Source organism: Musca autumnalis, unplaced genomic scaffold (assembly GCF_047663935.1).
Source record: "Musca autumnalis isolate F117 unplaced genomic scaffold, ASM4766393v1 scaffold_5, whole genome shotgun sequence".
Lineage (NCBI taxonomy): Eukaryota > Metazoa > Arthropoda > Insecta > Diptera > Muscidae > Musca > Musca autumnalis.
The window spans coordinates 72,691,158-72,713,565 of record NW_027412088.1 but is presented as its reverse complement, the minus strand read 5'-3'; the positions used below and the strand labels follow the sequence as shown (position 1 = coordinate 72,713,565).

The following is a 22,408-nucleotide window of genomic DNA, read 5'->3' as shown; positions in this document are numbered from 1 at the left end:
ATGCATCTGAAAAAGGAAAGCCGACGATTCGAACCCACACACCCACCACTATGTGACATGCATGTTGCGCCTAAAGGTAAAGGCTCTTCAGACATATCGGATGTGGAGCGGCTTCGATGTCCTCGAACTTTTCTTCTTTCAAATGCAGTTTGTTTTGTTTTCCCATTAATTGTGCTTTCATGACAAACGCTTAGCGCTGCCTTTGAAAGTAAAGAGTTTGGCTCTGAACGCTAACACGCCGTGACAACACTTTTTTCCTGTGTTTTTTAAGAACGTGGGTTCAAACCCCAGCCTGGCTCAGCTGATTTTATTTATTGAAAATGTTTGCCTTTTCAGGCGAAGATTACTTTTAGTATTATTTTTTAATTAATTTCTCTTTGGAATCAAGCTTTATGATCAATAAAATTTAATTTTTTTCATATTAATGCAAGAATATGGGCTTTTTTTAAACTAAATTTCAATTTTTTCCCAAAATTGAAGGGAGTCTTGGGTTTTCATAAAATTCATATAAAAACTTATATATTAAAAAATGTCTGTGTTAAAAAAGCTATTATTTATATGGGAAACGGTATGGAACAAATAAAAAAAAAGTATTAATCGGCTTGGCCGACAGAGATATACCATCAGCTTCGGACCTAAAAAGAAGTAACACACAATACTTCTGACGTCTATATAATACGATGTACAACGTTGGGACCAAATCGGTTTCTCACTTCGAGGGTTATCTTACGTACTATCCAGTTAAGTTGATGCCGGCAGTCTTGGTTGGAGCTTTTGGGCCATTACCTCGAGAAGTAAGGACTTGCCGCTGAAAAAACATGTACCGTCGTAATGGGGAAAGCGAATACAAGTTGTTACAACAAAAATCAAAGGAATTCGAAGACAAAATTTTTGGACCGATTCGGCTGATCCGTTCGAGAGTTATCGTAGGCTCCAGCCACTCCACATGGTGTCATAGGAATTTTTAACAGCTTCCTCCGGATCATTTTCTCAGAAAGTATGGACTTGCCCCTGAAAAAACTTGTACCGTCGTAATGAGATAAGCGAATACATGTTGTTACAACAAAAATCAAAGCGATTCGAGAGCAGGTCCTAAACTGAACTTTTCCGAAATATTGTGTTTGGGGGTACCCCAAGGAGTGGATCGATTGAGTCCATATTGGAATCTCATCTAAGTATGGTAGAAATTTCGCCATGTGCAAAGTATGGACCAAATAGGTTACTCAAATTTCCGAACATTTTCGAACTTTTGTGGGGGAGGTACCTGAAGAAGTGGACCGATATGGCCTATCTTCGATCTTAAACTAAGTTTGGACAAAATATTACGAAAGACAAATTTTGTATCGAACTAGCTGTAAATTGAAATAACTCTGTGGTCACGAAACTTCTTTACGTCAAAATAGATCCATGTTTGGTATAGCCCCCTTAAAACGGTACCTCCCTATTTTCGATATTTTGAGGATTTTAGCCATACTTTTTAACAGAACGAGCTGTAATTAGACACTTGAGGTTCTCTATGGTCACGATTGTTCTCCACCAAAAATCGTCAACATAGGTCCATGTTTTGGTATAGCCCCCATATAACGGTACCTTCCGATTTTCGGTATTTTGAAGATTTTAGCTAAGATTTTTAAACGAACAAGCTGTACTTTGACATTTCGGGTTTCTAGTGATCAAAAAACTTACATTCCAATAATGATGGACATAGGTCTATATTTTTGTATAGTCCCAATATGTCGGTACCTTCCTATTTTCGGTATTTTCAAGATTTTAGCTAAGATTTTTAACAGATCAAGCTGTAATTTGGCCTTTAAAGGTTTCTAGTGATCAAAAAACTTATATGCTTAAAATGATGGACATAGGTCTATATTTTTGTATAGTCCCCATATATCGGTACCTTCCGATTTTCGGTATTTTGAAGATTTTAGTTAAAATGTTTAACCGAACAAGCTGTAATTTGACATTTAGGGTTTTTAGTAACCAAAATTCGTATATTCCAAAAATGATGGACATAGGTCTATGTTTCGGTATAGCCCCCATATAACGGTACCTTTCGATTTACGGTATTTTGAAGATTTTAGCTAAGATTTTTAACCGAATTTGCTGTAATTTGATATTTGATGTTCTTAGTGGTCACGAAATTGTCAAGATATATTAACACTTTGATATAGCTCCCATTTAAAGGTACCACCTTGTTGAGGATTTTTTTTTTTTTTTTGAAATTAAATTAATTTTTTGTTCATTCGCACGGTGCTTTTGAAACAAATTTAAATGGAAGGTGCTTACACCTGGAAAGTTTTCTGGATTCTGAATACCTGATATTGCTGTTTCAGAATCCGTAAAAACTTCCGTGGTGGAAGCGGTTTTCATTTAAAGTTAGTTAAGGGACACTGTGCATAACATTGTAATATAAGGAGGCGATACAGTCAAGCCATTCATTGTTTTAATTTGAACTTCTATATCTCTATAACGGTAAAAACTACGAAGACATCATAAAAGTCAATCTTGTAGAGAATTTTCATAGCTACAACATTTTCTTTAGACCCGATTTATTTAAAAAGCGCTCCGGTGATTTATTTTTTTATTTTTCTCATCTATGAAAATTGTAGTTTGAGAATCCGCAAAAACTTCCCAGGTGTAAGCACCTTCCATTTAAATTTGTTTCTAGTGCACCTCTCACCGCAGACTGTTCTGTTCAATGAAGTCTCCATTTGGGACTGAATTCGTTTTCTGATCATTTGTGACTTAAATCTGGAACTTGAAAAGACTGTTCTGTTCAATTGAAGTCCCCCATTCCGGACACAATTCGTTTTCTGCTAATTTGTGACTTTACTCCGACCAGCAGTGCTCTATCTGTCTCTGTTTCGAACTGAGTTGAGCTAAGCTTTTATATTATAATCAGTTCCTAGCTTTTTGTTTCGGATTTATAAGCCTGCGATGTTTTGAGTACAAAACAAGTAAAAAGTAAAAGGCTTTGCCGACTGAGATATACCCTCAGCCTGTGTGAATTTAAACTTTCATCTCTTGACAATATCAAATGTAATACCGGCTGTACATTTCCAAAGGATCTTCGAGCAGAAGTTGCGCACCGATAGTGGTCATCTTCAAAATTAAAGAAAGCTTGGGAAAATATTACGGAAGCCAAATTTTGGACCGAATCGTCTGATCCGATCGAGAATTATCGTGCGCTTCATTCAGCCACTTTACATGGTTCCATAGGGGTTTTTATAACTTAAGGGCTATTTTTTCAGGACGAATGGATTTGCGCTCTAAAAAACTTGTACCGTCGTAATGGCGGCAGCGAATGAAAGTTATTACAACAAAGATCAAAGTGATTCGAGAGAAGGCCGTAAACTCCATTTTTGGGAAATTTTGTGTGGGAGGCAGCCGAAGGAGTTGGCATGTGTAGTCCATATTCGAACCTGATCTATGTCTTGTAGAAGTATTACGATGTTCAAAGTACGGACCAAATCGGATACTCTCCTCCAGAGTTAATGTGCGCACAAGTTTTCCCAACATTTTTTAACTTTTGGGGAGAGGTACCGGAAGGAGTGGTTTTTTGCAACTTTCAGGTTATTTTCCCAGGAAGTATGGACTTGCCCCTGATGACCTGAAACTTGTACCATCGTATGAGGGGCAGTGAATACAAGTTGTTACAACAAAAATCAGCAGGCCCTAAACTGAACTTTGCCGAAATTTTGTGTGGGAGGTACCCGAAGGAGTGGACCGATATGACCATCTTCGAACTTAAACTAAGTTTGGACAAAATATTACGAAAGCCAAAATTTGGACCAAATCGGCTCATCCGTTCGAGAGTTATCGTGCGCACCAGCCAGACAGACGGACGGACGGACGTACATAGCTAAATCGATTCCAGATTGTATGAAACACATTTTGTCCAACCATAATTGGGGTCTAAAACCGTTATTTCGATGAGGCACATTTTGCCCGTATGAAAGTGTATGTACCCTCGTTACGATAAATGCTGAGGGTATAAAAAAAGAAATACTAAAAAATTAAAAAAGAAGTTCGGGAACGAATTCATAAAATGTTTTTGAACTTATGTCCAGAAATATTTAATTTTTCACTCATGTGGTCAGTTCCAGAACCTGCAAGAAGCTACTAATTCTTACAATGATAACATTTGTTCCTTTATGTTATCGAGAAAAATAGTCAACATTTGTAGATTCTTGCAGTTCTGGAACAGACCAATGGTTAAACATATACCTACATATGTTGGTTCGGTTATTCCCTGGCAAATATTTTGATAGGAGACAACATGTGCTAATTATGCATCATATGTTCACTTAGTACACGATGTAATACCTCATCCACTTTAGTTTACCATCGCTTAACTTTTATATTTTACATCAAACCATTATTCTAAATTTTGAATTAATTAAAATAAATATTTATTTATAATTCGAAACGAATTAATGTCAAGGGTCAAAGAAAACTTGTTTTTAAGAAATACAGATTTTTAAATGCCAGCCCAACCTTTGCTGGTGTAGTTTTGAAATGAAAAAAAGAAACAAATTATTTTAAAATAACATTTTATTCCACATTGAACAAAAAATTGTGGTTAGAGGTTTAACATTAATGGAATTTAGCAAAACAAATGATTGTTATTTATTTGCCGTATATCAAAATTGCTCCTTGGAAGCCTTTACCATAGTAGCCATGATATTCAACAGTGGCAAATGATTTTCCCGGTCCTCCACTTGTTAAAACTGGTATGAAACCAGTTTGATTTTTAAAATTATCAATTACATGGATGGCGGTAATGCGAAATCCCTTCATCTTATGCTAAAATTTCACAAAAAAAAGATAATAAATTATATGTCATTAATTTCTTTATATTACATTTCATTTCAAAAACTTACATGTGAAGAAGGAAAGGTTGTCCATTGTGTTTGAGCTTCATTTCGTTTTGGAGGCACTCCAAAATTATGACGGTATAGGAGATGATCGCCTGGTATATGTCTGCCCCAATCTTGACCATGACTTAGGGCCAAAGTGACACAGGCCAACAAGACAATAACACCACACAAAATACAAGATTTCATGTTTGAAAAGAATTCAAGTCTGGAGAAGTGCAATGTTTATACTCTTCAAGTACAAAACGTTGTGTGTTTGGAAATACTAAAGACTAGGTGATTTTTATACAGAATCGTTTCGAAGAAAATATTATAAAAATAGCTATATAAACCGCGATTAAGCCTTTGATATTTGATTAATCAGTGAAACAATATTTTCATCACATTGTGTGCCATAAAATAAAACTGAGGTTAACCATATCTAAATAAAGTGCAATAACAAATTTATATAAAATTTCATATAGAGATAAAATAGAACCCATAGTCGAAAAAAAAGAATTTATTTTCAGGACTGTCTATGGATTGGCGACACTGGAACTTCTATTGGCAGTGTTTTAACATTAATGGAAATTTCGCCAAATAAATACCTGTTGTTTATATGCCGTATATCAAAATTTCGCCTTTGTAGCCTTTACCATGGTAGCCACCATATTCAACATTGGCAAAAGTTTCACCAGGTCCTCCACTTTTTTAAAATTTTTTCAAAGCCATTTTGTTTAATTTTTGCTATGATTAATGCCACAGCGATACAGGTCAAACAGATTATTGCACAACACAGAGTAGATTTCATGTTTGAAATGGGTATGCAAGACTCGAGAATTGCTATGTTTATACTCCTCAAATACAAAACGTTGTTTTGTTTGGAAAGAGTAAAAACTCGGCGATTTTTATACAAAAAAACGATAAAAATTTAAACATTAAAATATTACAAATAGGTGTTTTATCCGCAAACATACACATGATTTGTTTTAAACCAATCACTAAAACAATATTAATAGAAAAAAATTCTTGAATCATTTTAAATAATTCCCGACTCTATGTATCATGTATAGCAACGGATTATTTCGCATTATTATTTCACATTATAATGAAATGTAAATAAATTGCAATAATAAATTAATATGAATAATGAATACAGTAGGTTAAATATAGGAAAAGTCTCAGGGCCTGTTTATGTATGTATGTCGATAAGAAAATGAATGCGTAAGAAACACTTGCAAATTGGAGTGTGTTTTTCAAATTTGTTTTTTTTTTGGCAAAGGAAATAATATTTCCAAAAGTATAGTTTGGGTTTTTTTCATGCGCACACATTTGCATGGTAAACGAGTTTTTGAAAAATATGCAAAATCCGATGTCTAGTTATTAGTCATATTATGTTTTCAAAAGTATATTCCAATGAGTATATTCTTTCTCAGTTTTATGTATGGTCACAGTAAACATATTTTGAGAGCATAATAGGTATTGTCGGGAAATTCAGTCTCCACAGTGAAACATCTGACAATGGTATGAGGCTGATAGACTTTGCAGCTGCAAAAACATGGTAGTTAGCAGTACCAGATTTAATCATCTCGATATTCATAAGGGCACCTGGCTGTCTCCAGATCAGAAAACAAGAAACCAAATTGATCATGTTGTGATAGATGGAAGACATTCATCGAGCGTGTTGGATGTACGATCGTTCCGAGGCGCAAACATTGATTCGGACCACTACCTTGTTGCAGCAAAGGTACGCACCCGCTTAAACGTTGCAAACAAAGTACGAACAGACACAACACGAAAGTTAGACATCGGTAAGCTGCAATCACAACAGATAGCCACAGCATATTCCACTCAACTAGCCCAATTGCTTAACGCGAGCACTCCTTGTACCGATAACATAACAACACAATGGCAACATATTGCCCACTCCATGCAAACAGCCGCAAAATCCATACTTGGATTCCAGAGACCTCCACAAAGGAATTCATGGTATGACCAGGAGTGTCGTGCTGCTACCGAAGAGAAAAATGCGGCATATATATATATACAATCAGTAGCAACGCGTAGCGCGCGAGAGAGATATCGGGAGAAAAGGAGAGAAGAGAAACGTCTTTTCCGCAAGAAAAAGAGAGAAATGGAAAAGCGGGAGTGTGAAAAAATCGAGATGTACAGGAGCCAGAATGAAGTCCGAAAATTCTACCAAAGAGTGAAACATCAAACAGATGGCTTTGGTACAGGCACATCCTCCTGTAGAGACCAGCAAGGTAATCTGGTAACAGATACAGATAGCGTGCTCAGGATATGGAAGGAACATTTCTCCAATCTGCTGGTATCCAATAGTAGCGAAGACGATGATACCACAGATCCAATCCCAGAAGACGGTATAGAATGTATACCGCCCGGCCAAGATGAGGTAAAAACAGCAATCAACCGGCTGAAGAATAATAAAGCAGCAGGAGCCGATGGCTTACCAGCCGAGCTGTTTAAAACCGGAGGCGACGCGTTGATAAGGTGTATGCATCAGCTAGTTAGCACCATCTGGCAGGAAGAACGCGTACCCGACGATTGGAACCTGAGCATCCTATGTCCCGTCCACAAGAAAGGAGATAAGACTGTATGCTCAAACTATAGGGGCATAAGTCTTCTACATATTGCCTATAAGATAGTGTCAGGGATATTGTGCGAACGACTAAAGCCAATGGTCAACGAAATAATTGGACCATACCAATGTGGCTTTAGACCTGGCAAGTCCACCATTGACCAGATATTTACCCTGCGGCAAATCCTAGAGAAGACCCAAGAGATGCAGATCGACATATTTCACCTTTTTGTCGATTATAAAGCAGCATTCGACAGTCCCCTCCGATCAAAGGTATTCCACGCAATGTCTGAATTCGGTATCCCCGCAAAGCTCATCCGGCTTTGTAAGATGACTTTAACTGATACTAGGTCCTCAGTTAAAATTGGAAAGAACCTCTCCGAAGAATTTTGTACCAGAAGAGGTTTCAGACAAGGAGACAGCCTTTCGTGTGACCTATTCAACATTTTGCTGGAAAAGGTAATACGAGATGCAAATGTCAAAAGAAATGGCACAATTTACACCAATAGCCACATGTTACTTGCCTATGCTGATTGTATTGGCTAACATATGCTACTATGGTCTAAGTAAGCAATTTAAAAACAAAGCCACATCTCGTCAAACAAAAATAACACTATACAAAACGCTGATACTACCCGTGCTAATGTATGGCTCCGAAGCATGGGTACTTGCGCAAGCAGATAAGGCAGTGCTTGGTGTGTTTGAGAGGAAAATTCTTCGGAAGAATATCGACGTCGTATGAACCACTAGCTATATAAGCTATACAAAGAGATGAATATAGTTAAACGTATCGAGAAGCAACGATTGCGTTGCCTATAGGCCATATCATGAGAATGAGCGATGATGAACCCGCTAAAAAGGCATATGAATACATGCCACATGGCGGTGCACGCAGAATCGGCAGGCCTAAGCTTCGATGGAGCAAACAAGTGGATGAAGAAATGGAAAGGCGCGGTATCCCAAAAAGTCAAGCGAAACACAGAGAGGAATGGAGATCTTTTCTTAGTTCGGTCTATGGAACAAATGTTCTGTAATGGGCCAACTAAGTAACATATTTTGTCTCACACGAAATAACATGTTTTCAGTTTGCATTATGTATTTCTACATAATTAGTCTGTTTCACAACCTTTAAACATATACTAAAACTATGATTCCCCTGACCATATTCCTTTTATGTGTGTATTTAAGTCGATCATCTATGGTGACTTAATTAACTTGTGTTTTTATTTATCTTTCTTTAAGAACCATATATCAAAACGGTAGCATTAAAACCTTTGCCATAGAATCCACGCAATTCAATATTTGCGAACGGCCGGGAAGGTCCTCCCCGCTTAAGCATTGGCATAAATCCAGTTTGATTTTTCCAATTATCCATGGCATATATGGCGGATATAAGTTTAGCATTAGAACGGCCCTAAATTGCAAACAAATTATATTATATTGATTTTCTTAACATTTCAATACGACTCCCAAACTTACCGATGGTGGAAATTGTATTGTTTGCATTTGAGTTGCCCGAGCTTTAGGATACACAATAATATTACGACCATATAAAACATGATCACCTGGCATGCGTCGACCCCAAATTTGTGTAAGACTTTGGCACAAAGTTACACAAGCCAATGCAACAATAACGGTACACAGTACAAACTTCATTTTCAAATATTTCAATGGACTGACTGACTGGTCAGAAGATCAAACTACAAACTGCAATTGTTTTAAAACTAAACAACGGTATTTATATGAAATAAGGTGTATATTAAAATAATTTCAATAACCACAATTACTGATATAAATATAAATTTATTTATTGCGTTCAGTATGAAGAGTTTTGTTCTGTTTTTCTGTAAATAGTTTATTGAAATTATAACATTTTTAACCACAATTTTTTTCAAAGAGCTTAAAAGCTTTAGTATGTTATAAAAGAAACTCAATATCAATTATTTATTGTTTACTTGTTTAGAATGCTAGCTATCCGGAAAGTAGCGGAGTTGGTAAGAAAACTTCAAACGAAGACTCACAGGTTGCGGGACCATACACATATGTACATATGTTGATTATCAGGCGGTCTTCAAATCAGGGACCAAGAACTCCCGAAAGATAGGGAGGTCGGCGAGTCAATTCCTAACCATATCATGGAATTTTTCCCCTAATATCAATATTTGTGGCCTGTTTCACTAAGACGATTCGAATTCAAAATCGTTCGAGCTACTACCAAACCTTTTGTTTGTTGAAAAATATGTGACTCATTTGTGCTTTCAATCAAATTAATTTGTTTTACAATAACGTGAGTTTGGTCGTTGTTCGAACGAATTTGAATTCGAAACGTCTTAGAGAAACAGGCCATTAATGAACTAGCAACTGAGGATCTGAAACCAGAATTTTGGGCAGCTGTGAAATGAATTTCGAGTTAACTCACAGGCGCCCAGTGGAAGAAATCAGAAATCGATTTTCTTGGCCAAAATCCAAAAATTGTGTAAAACACTTTTTTTTTAAAAAAGAATTTTTTTTTTGATTATTTTTTATATTTTTATGGTTTGTTGGTATTTGACCTTATTATTTATATAGTAGAGAGTAGTAGAGAGAAGTCTCCCTTGTCCCGTATGGGATGTTGTGGAACAATGTTGTTATTTATATAGTTAGAACAAAAAAAAAAAAAAAAAAAAAAAACTCAACAACTCTCATATTTTGATCCAAAATATAAAAAAACTCAATTTTTTAATTTTGACCTTGAATTCCTCTGCAACTACTACACCGAATTCGAATGTTTTTAATGCATCTAAAAAACTGATAATGTTGCCTGTCGAACAAATGATGACATGAAATATGAAAATAAATCTATCCGTTCAAAATTTACAGAGTTTTTACCAGGAAGGAACGATGCCCTGTTCCAGAACCTTCAAGAATCTACATTTTTTTTTTTTTTAAATTAATAATCTATAAATTATTATAAAGTGTTCAAAAGTAGCATATTAAAGATAGTATATAATTTATAAAACATTGTCAAATTTGCAGGGCCGGGAACAGGACAATAAATTAAACACTTGTTTTACAGCATGCTTTTAATGTTGGCGGAATAAAAAATATAATATTTTTAATTAATTTAATTGACGTTGACTATCGACGTCGTATGAACCACGAGCTGTATCTGCTATACAACGACATCAACATAGTTAAACCATCGAGATGCAGCGATTGCGATGGCTAGGCCATATAATAAGGATGAGCGATAATGAACCCGCTTAAAAGGCGTATAAAATCGAGCCACATGGCGGTGCACACAGAAGTGGCAGGACAAAGAATAGATGGCGCAAACAAGTGGATGACGAGATGACAAGACGCGGTATTCCAAAAAGTGAAGCACGAAACAGAGAGAATTGGAGATTTTTTCTTAGTTCGGTCTATGGAACAAATGTTCTGTAATGGGCCTTAGGTCATATAGCTCGATCAATTAATTACATATCTCACAAATAATGGCCCTCGCCCTAAAAAGGCAAAACTTAAAAATAAAACCAGTAAGGAAAGGATCAAAGTCGGGCGGGCCGACTATATTACCCTACACCACTGTGAATATGTAAAATATATATGGGAGCTAAATCCAAATCTGAACAGATTTCGATATAATTTTTCACATTTATTTGTAGGCCAAATTCCGTCACATACTCCAAATTTCATTGAAATCGGACATATATAGCGTGTTTCGTGCACCAAATGCCTTAAATCGGGCGAAGATATATATGGGGGCTATATTCAAATCTGAACCGATTTCTATATAATTTGGTACACTTATTTCTAGACTTAATTTCGTCGCACATTCCAAATTTCATTGAAATCGGACATATATAGCGTGTTTCGTGCACCAAATGTCTTAAATCGGGCGAATATATATATGGGGGCTATATCCAAATCTGAACCGATTTCTATATAATTTGGTACACTTATTTCTAGACTTAATTTCGTCGCACATTCCAAATTTCATTGAAATCGGACATATATAGCGTGTTTCGTGCACCAAATGCCTTAAATCGGGCGAAAATATATATGGGGGCTATATCCAAATCTAAGCCGATTTCTATATTATTTGGTACACTTATTTCTAGGCTAAATACCGTCGCACATTCCAAATTTCATTGAAATCGGACATATATAGCGTGTTTCGTGCACCAAATGCCTTAAATCGGGCGAAAATATATATGGGGGCTATATTCAAATCTGAACCGATTTCTATATAATTTGGTACACTTATTTCTAGACTTAATTTCGTCGCACATTCCAAATTTCATTGAAATCGGACATATATAGCGTGTTTCGTGCACCAAATGCCTTAAATCGGGCGAAAATATATATGGGGGCTATATTCAAATCTGAACCGATTTTTACCAAAATAAATAGCGTTCGTCCTTTGGCCAAAAAAACTCTCTTCCCCAATTTTAATGCGAATCGGACAATCAATGCGACCTGTACTTTGTTTACAAAAATACATGGACAGACGGACATGCGTAAATCGACTCAGAAAGTGATTCCATGTATATCCCTAAAAGGAACTATAGATCTATCTCGTTTCCGTTTGCATGTTACAAACTAATGCACAAAGACATAATACCCCTTACCACAAGGTGGTGTAGGGTATAAATATAATATGTTAACTTTTTCTCAAAGAATATATATATAATCACTGGAAACATCAAGAACATATTAGATATAGCAGTGATGTAAAAGTGTAGGAAACATTACTACTGCCATCATATACATTGTGTATAATATACCATAATATAAATATTGCCAACAATATGTATCTATTTTCTTAAATTAAAATTACTGTTAGTTCCGAAAACAAAAGATTCCAGTGAGCATATTCTTCCTCTGTGTTTATATATGGTCATAGGAAAGATGTTTTGAGGGGATTGTAGGTATTGTAACTATACAAAAATCCACAATATATTATTGCCATAACCATATATACTAAGACGCAGTAACATATTTTAGATTGCAATTTTTAGACTTACCTGCCTACTAATATTTTATAAAAATATGATTCCTGTAACCATATTCTATGTATGGATGCATAGAATAAATGCATTTATCATAATTATGCTTGATATATTTAAAGTATAGTTTATATAGTATATTATGACATAGAAATATAGTTTAAAATCTGTTTAATAACCATATATCAAAACGGTAGCATTTAAACCTTTGCCATAAAATCCACGTAGTTCAATACCTGCTTCATAATGATAGGGTCCTCCCCGCATAAGAATAGGCATAAATCCTGTTTGATTTTTAAAATTATCCATTACATGTATGGCGGTTATAAGTTTATCATCATAATGTCCCTAAATTCCAAATAGAATAATAATAAAAAAATAGAAAATATTTACTGTTTTTTTTTTCTTTTTCAGTTAAATATGATATCTAAATTACCTTGGGGGGATATTGTATTGTTGGCTTTGCAATTTGCCGGGCTTTCGGGAACACAGTTATATTACGAGCATATATAACACCATCACCTGGAAAATGATAACCCCAAATTTGTGTACGACTTTGGGACAAAGTTGCACAGGCCAATACGACAATAACGGCACATAAAATAGTCTTCATTTTTGAATAACTCAAAGGACTTGTAAATGGAAGAAAAATGCAAACTGCAATGATTCTAAAGGCTTACAGAGCGGTATTTATATAAGGTGGAACCCTTAACAAAATATTTGTATTTAAGAACCACAATAACTGATATCGAAAAAAATTTGTAATTGAATTACCAAGGAGCTAACAAAGAAATGTGTATTTATTATGACCACAGAGAAAATGTTGTTCTATTATTATTTTATTAAAAATGTATCACAAAACCACAAAGGATATTTCCGCAAAGAGTTCAAACGCCTCCTTTAGCGTTATAAAAGAAATTAAATATAGCTTACTTATTGATTAGCTGATAAAAGTTGTATTAAAGAAACCATAGTTCGCATTCATCAAAAATCTTGAAAATTCTTGAAAATTTAGATTTTGTGAAGAAAATCGTTCCGAATTCGGAAACAAATTCTGGAAAATTTCGAAGAAACTTTTCGGTTTTCTGAAAGAAAAATTGAAACAAATTCTTGGGCGTTGACGCTTTTGATATTGACACAACACAGAACAAATCCCACTCAGAGACAATTATCGTTTAATGGACTATTTATAGAAGATTTTAATTTCAAACATTCTAACGATTTCTCTGTTGTTATAATTTTGTAATTAATAGTAGAACAGTATGTTGAAGCTACAAACATTAGTTTGAATTATTAAATGTTGCATTTATATTAAAAAAAAATAAAAATTGTATAGCGAATTTTACAACCAACCACAACCGAACAACAAAATCACCTAGAAAATCGATTAATAATCGGAACGAAGATTCTTAAGATTCTTCAGAAAATGTGCGGAGATTCTTAAAAATACTTTCAGAAAATAGGAACATTTTCTAGGAAAATATTAGAGAAATTGGCAAATTTCTATAAACAATATTCAGGTGATTTAGGGGATAAATGATACCAAGCAACGGTCTTGATCGCCTTTAACATGGCAAAGCCCAGGATTTATCTTGGTCCCTCTTTCATCTCAAGTGGACACAGACCTCCCCGTGGTGTCACCTGGGGAACTGCCTTTAACACCCGTTAAAGGTAGTGAGCTAACATGTGCGGCGCGTTCACCCATAAGAACGTTAAAAACTTGGGTTTGGGCGTCGGGTTAGTAACCCTCCCCTAGAAAAAACATCCTACTATGAAAAAACGAAAGAAAAGAAAAACAAACCCCTCTAAAGTTGACGAACCCCGCAAACGTTTTAAGGACCATGATCTGCGAATCTGCACCTGGAATGTTCGCACTCTTTATAGAGAAGGTGCAGTCTTCGCATTGACAGACGTACTTGAAAAGTACAAGGCCGATATTACTGCCATACAGGAAATACGATGGATTGGGAAAGGCGTCACAACAACACCTAAAGGTGACGCACTGTATTATAGCTGCCATGACGTAAAGCATGAGTTTGGTTCGGGTTCGTAGTTAGTCGGATACTAAAACATCTGGTATCCAGCTTCACCCCAGTGAATGAAAGACTTGCTGCAATTCGAATAAATGCTAAATTCTTCAACATCAGCTTTATTTGCGCTCATGCACCCACTGAAGAAAAGGACGAACAGACCAAAGATATATTTTACGAGCGCTTAGAAGAAACATATGACCTTTGCCCTGCCCATGACATTAAAGTCATTCTAGGCGATTTTAATGCCAAAATTGGAAAGGAGAATATCTTTGGCCCAACAGTCGGGAAATTCAGTCTCCACAGTGAAACATCTGACAATGGTATGAGGCTGATAGACTTTGCAGCTGCAAAAAACATGGTAGTTAGCAGTACCAGATTTAATCATCTCGATATTCATAAGGGCACCTGGCTGTCTCCAGATCAGAAAACAAGAAACCAAATTGATCATGTTGTGATAGATGGAAGACATTCATCGAGCGTGTTGGATGTACGATCGTTCCGAGGCGCAAACATTGATTCGGACCACTACCTTGTTGCAGCAAAGGTACGCACCCGCTTAAACGTTGCAAACAAAGTACGAACAGACACAACACGAAAGTTAGACATCGGTAAGCTGCAATCACAACAGATAGCCCAGCATATTCCACTCAACTAGCCCAATTGCTTAATCAAAGCACTCCTCATCCCGATAATATATCAGCGCAATGGCAAAGCATTGCCCACTCCATGCAAACAGCCGCAAAATCCATACTTGGATACCAGAGACCTCCACCAAGGAATCCATGGTATGATGAGGAGTGTCGTGCTGCCACCGAAGAGAAATATGCGGCATATAGGGCTACTTTACAATCCGTAGCAACGCGTAGCGCGCGAGAGAGATATCGGGAGAAAAGGAGAGAAGAGAAACGTCTTTTCCGCAAGAAAAAGAGAGAAATGGAAAAGCGGGAGTGTGAAAAAATTGAGATGTACGGGAGACAGAATGAAGTCCGAAAATTCTACCAAAGAGTGAAACATCAAACAGATGGCTTTGGTACAGCCACATCCTCCTGTAGAGGCCAGCAAGGTAATCTGGTAACAGATACATATAGCGTACTCAGGATATGGAAGGAACATTTTTCCAATCTGCTGGTATCCAATAGTAGCGAAGACGATAATACCACAGATCCAATCCCAGAAGATAGTATAGAATGTATACCGCCCGGCCAAGATGAGGTAAAAACAGCAATCAACCGGCTAAAGAATAATAAAGCAGCAGGAGCCGATGGCTTACCAGCCGAGCTGTTTAAAACCGGAGGCGACGCGCTGATAAGGTGTATGCATCAGCTAGTTAGCACCATCTGGCAGGAAGAACGCGTACCCGACGATTGGAATCTGAGCATCCTATGTCCCGTCCACAAGAAAGGAGATAAGACTGTATGCTCCAACTATAGGGGCATAAGTCTTCTCCCAATTGCCCATAAGATAGTGTCAGGGATATTGTGCGAACGACTAAAGCCAATGGTCAACGAAATAATTGGACCATACCAATGTGGCTTTAGACCTGGCAAATCCACCATTGACCAGATATTTACCTTGCGGCAAATCCTAGAGAAGACCCAAGAGATGCAGATCGACACATTTCACCTTTTTGTCGATTATAAAGCAGCATTCGACAGTCCACTCCGATCAAAGGTATTCCACGCAATGTCTGAGTTTGGTATCCCCGCAAAGCTCATCCGGCTTTGTAAGATGACTTTAACTGATACTAGGTCCTCAGTTAAAATTGGAAAGAACCTCTCCGAAGAATTTTGTACCAGAAGAGGTTTCAGACAAGGAGACAGCCTTTCGTGTGACCTATTCAACATTTTGCTGGAAAAGGTAATACGAGATGCAAATGTCAAAAGAAATGGCACAATTTACACCAATAGCCACATGTTACTTGCCTATGCTGATTGTATTGGCTAACATATGCTACTATGGTCTAAGTAAGCAATTTAAAAACAAAGCCACATCTCGTCAAACAAAAATAACACTATACAAAACGCTGATACTACCCGTGCTAATGTATGGCTCCGAAGCATGGGTACTTGCGCAAGCAGATAAGGCAGTGCTTGGTGTGTTTGAGAGGAAAATTCTTCGGAAGAATATCGACGTCGTATGAACCACTAGCTATATAAGCTATACAAAGACATGAATATAGTTAAACGTATCGAGATGCAACGATTGCGTTGGCTAGGCCATATCATGAGAATGAGCAATGATGAACCCGCTAAAAAGGCGTATGAATACATGCCACATGGCGGTGCACGCAGAATCGGCAGGCCTAAGCTTCGATGGAGCATACAAGTGGATGAAGAAATGAAAAGGCGCGGTATTCCAAAAAGTCAAGCGAAAAACAGAGATGAATGGAGATCTTTTCTTAGTTCGGTCTATGGAACAAATGTTATGTAATGGGCCAACTAAGTAAGTAATATTCAGAAAATCTCGGAAAAAATCGGAAATCAGAGCCCTCGGAAAAAATTGTTGTCTGGGTACTGTTTCTTCTTCATTCACTTTGATGTCGTTTTACTTAAACCTGGCAAAATATGGCCTGGGGCTTAATTCTTGTTCTATGAAAATTTGAAATGAAAAATTTTATAAAGGAAAAAAATTTCAAATGAAAATTTTTATAAGGAAAATATGTTTGATTTCAAATGTTTATAGAACAAGAATCCAGCCCCTGGCTTGTCAATATTCATAATATTATACATATGTAGAGTTATGTGGAACTTGTATATGAGAATTATTTACAACCAAATAAAAAATTTCTGTAATTGGTTTTCTGTGCTAACAATACTTTTTGTAAACATTTTAGATTATGTTTGTGAAGCCAATTTGTTTTGTAAGCGATTTTTATAAAATTTCTCAATTTCGATAGTTGTGCTTGTTTTATATGCTTGCCGCAAACATGGTATTTTTAGATTCACAACAAAGACATAGAAGCAATAAGACTAGACAAAATGCAAGCAACAAAAAATGTTTATGAAACAATGTATAGAAACATTACCCTTAACAGAAACAATGCAGGTTGTAGGTAATTTAAAATCGCAATCTAGGAGGAACATTTCAGGGATCTATTCCAAAAGAATTCCGTGTCAATTGGATCGTTAAATTCGGTTAAATACGTACAAAACATATAAAAGGAAATAATGTTACTTAACCATATCGTAAAATTACATTATGTTAAATTCAAAATCCATTCACTGAAGACTGATAGCAAAAAAAATTTCTTATCTTGTTGTATGTATTTATGCCTTTGTTCACAATAACAATGCTTGAAACAGACGAATTAAATGTTGTGACAAAAATATGTATTGTGGCTCCAACAAAAGAGAAAAATTACTTCTATCTAAAGTTAGAACTTGTAGCTTTATTTTGTATTTATTTGAAAAAATTTTGAAACAAATATGGCATCATTGGCATCATTATGTATGCCTTTGACACATTTTTATTATAGCAAAATTGGTTATGAAATAAGTGAGTTAATTTATTTTTAAAAACATTTTCTGTTTTGCAATTTCACTCCTCTTTCTTCTTGCCATAAATCATAAGACGAATACGCATTCCTTCAGATTTCTGGGTAGCTATATAGAATTTAGCCACTTTCTGACCAACACCGCCCTCTACAATATTAATAATGGGTTGTTCCTTGGGATTAAAATTCTTGACAACAATTGCTGTTATGGTAGGCTTAATGAACCAGGGCTTAAATAAAAAATAAATAATAAAAATTAAATAATAAACTACTTCCAAATAGAGATCCAATTTCACACGGCTTCTCATACTTACATCATAATTAATTTTGGTATCTTGATAACGGGCAATTTTCTTTGGTAACGTTATATTACGATCAAAAATCATTTTATCTCCCGGTTCACGATTACCCCAGACACTGTCACTGGTCAAGGAAAGGCAAAGTACCATGGTCACCAAACCACAAACGAAAAATAATTTCAATAAGGAAATCATTTCCCTTGATAATTGGTTTAGATTTTTGTTGAATACGATAGTTTAGTTGTTGCGATGAACTCGAACTATATTTTGTCTAATGCAGTTCTAATCGACTAATCAATAAGAAATCGATATTGAATTTCTTTTATAACAAAATAAAGCTTTTGAACTCTTTGCAAAAATATCATTTGCGGTTATATGTTATATTTTTAATAAATTATTCACAGAACAAATTTTTTACTGTGGTCATAATGAATACAATTTTCTTTTTTTAGCTCCCTTGGTAATTCAATTTTAAATTTAGATTGATATCGTAATTGTGGTTATTAAATATATTTTCTTACAAGTCCCATCTTATATAAATACCGTTCGCTTAACCTTTAGAATCATTACAGTTTGCATTTTGGTCCTTTAACAAGTCCACTGAATTATTCGAAAATGAAGACTATTCTATGTGCCGTCGTTGTCTTATTGGCTTGTGTAACTTTGAGCCAAAGTCTTACACAAACTTGGGGTCATCGCTTTCCAGATGATAGTCTTATATATGCTCGTAATGTAACTGTGACCCCTAAAGCGGGGCGATATCCATCGCAAACTATTCAATATCCACCCAAGGTAAGTTTCGAAATCATATTTATCTATAACAAAAACATCAAATTATTTGCTTCTTTTTTTGCAATTTAGGGTTATTATACTGGTAAATATATAACCGCCATACAGGTAAAGGACAATGAGAAAAAGCGATCATTATTTATGTCTGTTCTTAAGCGTGGAGGACCTTATCAAAAGGTTGCAAGTATTGAATTGCTTGGATTATATGGCAAGGGTTTTAATGCTACCGTTATGATATATGGCTTGTAAGAACATTTTATACTCGAGTCATAAAATACCATGTAAAAATATTCTTTAAATAAATCAAGCATAATTATAATAAGGGCATTATACTTCTGGAATATGTTTACTGAAATCATAATTTTATAATATACTAGTAGGTACCTACCTAAAAAATACAAATTCTAACCTAAACACATGTTATTGCGTCTGACACAAAATATATGATTGCAACAATAATATATTGTAGATTATTGTATAGTTACAATACCTATTATACTCTCAAAAAACAAGTTTCCTGTGACTATATATAAACGCAGAGATACAATAGGCGCATTCTAAAATTATTTTGAGTACTAACAGTTATTATAATTTGAAGAAATTGATATTATTGCTGCAACCATATATATTGAGTGTATCACACCATAATATGAATATTGCCAACAATATGTAGCGATTTCCTATAATTAAAATAACTGTTAGTTCTCAAATTAAGATTCCAGCGAGCATATTCTTTCTCTGTGTTTATATATGGTAAACGGAAACAAGTTTATAGAGCATAATAGGTATTGTAACTATACAAAAACCACTCTCAATTTTCTTTATAACCAAAAATTGACTTTGATTTAAAGACTTTTTAAACCAAAAAGTCGGTTAATTTAATGTCGACTTGAGTATCCCTAGTTCAAGTGAGCACAATTTGGTATTTTTATACATCAAAACACATCGAAATATTCATTGGAGACCCTATTAAGTAAATATAGTCTTGATTTTAATAAAATTCTAAGTCGATATCCGTCTGTCCGTCCGCCCGTCTCTCGGTTGAAATCAAGATACAGCTCGCAATATTTAAGACAGACCTTATACTACGTTTGCATTTACGAAATCCACTGGATTTCAACTGTCAATTCCTTTGCGTATACGTCAAATGAAATCTCAACTGAAATCCATTGGATTTCATTTGACGTTTAAACAATGGAATTGACAGTTGAAATCGAGTGGATTTCGTAAATGTAAACCTAGCATTACATAAGTTTCTATTACATGTAGGATGTTTGGTATAAGGATATGTAATGGAAAGCAATAATCGATTTTACGACCTTTCGATTTTGGTCTGAAACTAAAAATGCGTTTTTCGATCTGGCGATTATTTCAGTTGTCTTTCGACTTTTTCATAACCGCAGAAAATCGATTATAATCGACTATTCGTCGATTTTCGTGGTTTCTTTTGAAATTGTAAAACCGCCAAGTCAACAACAAGGCATATTTACATAAGGTATATGCATGAATTACAACAACTAAGAAATTTACAAAAACAACATTGTTGTTATTGGAAATTTAATGTCAAAGAAAATATTGAATAATAGGGTCGTTCTTAAAATGTTCTCAGGGAAAACATAAATAAATTTTGAAAATCCTCGAAAATAGAACAAATTTGAATTAAAATGTAAATGTAAAGCATTCGACTTACCTATCCCTAGTTTGGTATTGAAAATGGATTATATGGGTCTACGTTTTGATCAGCGTACGTAAAAATACTTTATGAAACATTTCCAATGGTTTCGTTTCGTATTTTCCATAGGAAAAATACAAAACGAAACATAACCCACGTTGACCGAACACGCTGTTTTGTTTCGTTTTATTTACATTTGTGAGTGTGAATAAAACGAATAACGAAAAGTTCTCATATACACAACAAGAAATAGAAAACGAAAAAGTTCAAAACACATAAACGATTGAATTTGGTGGTTGAATAAACAACATTCCGCATCTCGCGAGCAAGCAAAGAGAGCTTCTCTCTCCACTCACCAATGATGATGTTAGCTGATAGGGTTGTTAATCAATCAAATGTGAGTGTGTCTGAGAGTGTCATTGATCATCAGCAAATGTTTGCCAAAAATTCTTTTTGTTTGGGTGGTGAATGAAACAATAGTGTTGGGCAAATTCGTTGATTGAGCGGATCGATCATTTTCATTCCGTTCACTAAAGAGATCAGGGTCCTTCACTTCGTTCGTCGGCTCTTTTTCATTCAATTAAACATTTTAGTCCATCCTTTTCTTCTGAATATCGTTAATGGTTCCTCTTCTCTACATTGATTGTTTTGCGTGAGTCAGTTTGTGATGCTTGCGTTAACGCAGTATGTGTAAGTAGATTTTGTGTGTAAAATTAATTATGGTGGTTCTGCTGCTAATTTTGTAAGCAGCAATGTCTTGGCCATCAGGGATCTAAATGAACGACATAAACGAATGTGCTGGATACGGATCCGTTCGTTATTTTCACTGAATCATTCCTTGGAACCGGTTCGTTCATGAACGAAACAACTCGGCAAAACATAGCCGAAGTACATTTCAGTAATCATACGGTTTTCGTATTTTTGACTTGAAAAGTTTGTGGTTCTGTTTTGAGAGCGATTCAGAGAAACTGAAAAGTTTGTGACTGTGTGATTGGTACGGGAATCGTTTTGTTTGTTTGCGTTCATTGGTTTTTATATAGTCCCCATAAAGCGGCACCTCCCGATTTTCCACAAATTTGTCGGTACATGTCCACATTTTGATAGAGCCCTCATACAACGGTGCCACCCGACTTACGGTATTTTTAAGAGTTTAGCTCATCATCCCACTAAAATGACTGAAGTTTGGTATTTAATTTTTGATGGGCTACAAACCTTCCCCCCAGAAATTTGTAGTTGATATAGAAATTTGTAGTTAGATATAGTCCCCAAATAATTGTACCTCCTGATTTTCGGTGATTTTTAAGTTTTAATCTCATTACTTGAAATTTGGTATTGAGTCTTCGTTCGGACTACAAAACTTTTCTCCAGTAATTTGTCGATAAAGGTCTATGTTTTGATATAGCCCCCATATAAGGGTACCGATTTTGGGCATTTTTAAGGTTTTAGCTTCATTATCGCACTGAAATGTCTGAAATGTTGTATTTTATCTTCGTTGGGGCTAAAAAACTTTCCCTCAGAAATTCATCGGTGCTGGTCCATGTTTTAATATGGCCCCATTCAACGGTACCTCTCGATTTTCTATATTTTAAAGGTTTCAGCCTCATTATCCCACCGAAACTTTGGAATTTTGTCCACCCAAATAGCTGAAAATTGTTACTTTATCTTCGCTAGGTCTACAA

At 35.5% G+C, this 22,408-nt stretch overlaps 5 protein-coding genes across 5 annotated transcripts in view; 1 reads left to right on the top strand and 4 right to left on the bottom strand.

The window, feature by feature from the left end:
• Wnt5 (Wnt oncogene analog 5) overlaps positions 1 to 22,408 on the bottom strand; it is a 649,366-nt gene that overhangs the window by 230,231 nt on the left and 396,727 nt on the right. The window lies entirely within an intron of this gene.
• LOC141406634 (uncharacterized) lies at positions 4,537 to 5,130 on the bottom strand. The gene is made up of 2 exons (XM_073992466.1): positions 4,884 to 5,130; positions 4,537 to 4,806 (listed from the first exon to the last, which is right to left on the bottom strand). Exons 1-2 carry the CDS (start codon positions 5,064 to 5,066, stop codon positions 4,630 to 4,632), a joined length of 360 nt encoding a protein of 119 aa, XP_073848567.1. The 5' UTR covers positions 5,067 to 5,130; the 3' UTR covers positions 4,537 to 4,629.
• On the bottom strand, positions 8,671 to 9,150 carry LOC141406642 (uncharacterized). The gene is made up of 2 exons (XM_073992480.1): positions 8,935 to 9,150; positions 8,671 to 8,869 (listed from the first exon to the last, which is right to left on the bottom strand). The coding sequence occupies exons 1-2, from the start codon at positions 9,109 to 9,111 to the stop codon at positions 8,693 to 8,695; spliced, it is 354 nt and encodes a 117-aa protein (XP_073848581.1). The 5' UTR covers positions 9,112 to 9,150; the 3' UTR covers positions 8,671 to 8,692.
• LOC141405349 (uncharacterized) lies at positions 17,607 to 18,564 on the bottom strand. The gene is made up of 2 exons (XM_073989578.1): positions 18,284 to 18,564; positions 17,607 to 18,199 (listed from the first exon to the last, which is right to left on the bottom strand). Exons 1-2 carry the CDS (start codon positions 18,461 to 18,463, stop codon positions 18,014 to 18,016), a joined length of 366 nt encoding a protein of 121 aa, XP_073845679.1. The 5' UTR covers positions 18,464 to 18,564; the 3' UTR covers positions 17,607 to 18,013.
• On the top strand, positions 18,852 to 19,485 carry LOC141386500 (uncharacterized). Its single transcript, XM_073955076.1, has 2 exons — positions 18,852 to 19,060; positions 19,130 to 19,485. The coding sequence occupies exons 1-2, from the start codon at positions 18,884 to 18,886 to the stop codon at positions 19,304 to 19,306; spliced, it is 354 nt and encodes a 117-aa protein (XP_073811177.1). The 5' UTR covers positions 18,852 to 18,883; the 3' UTR covers positions 19,307 to 19,485.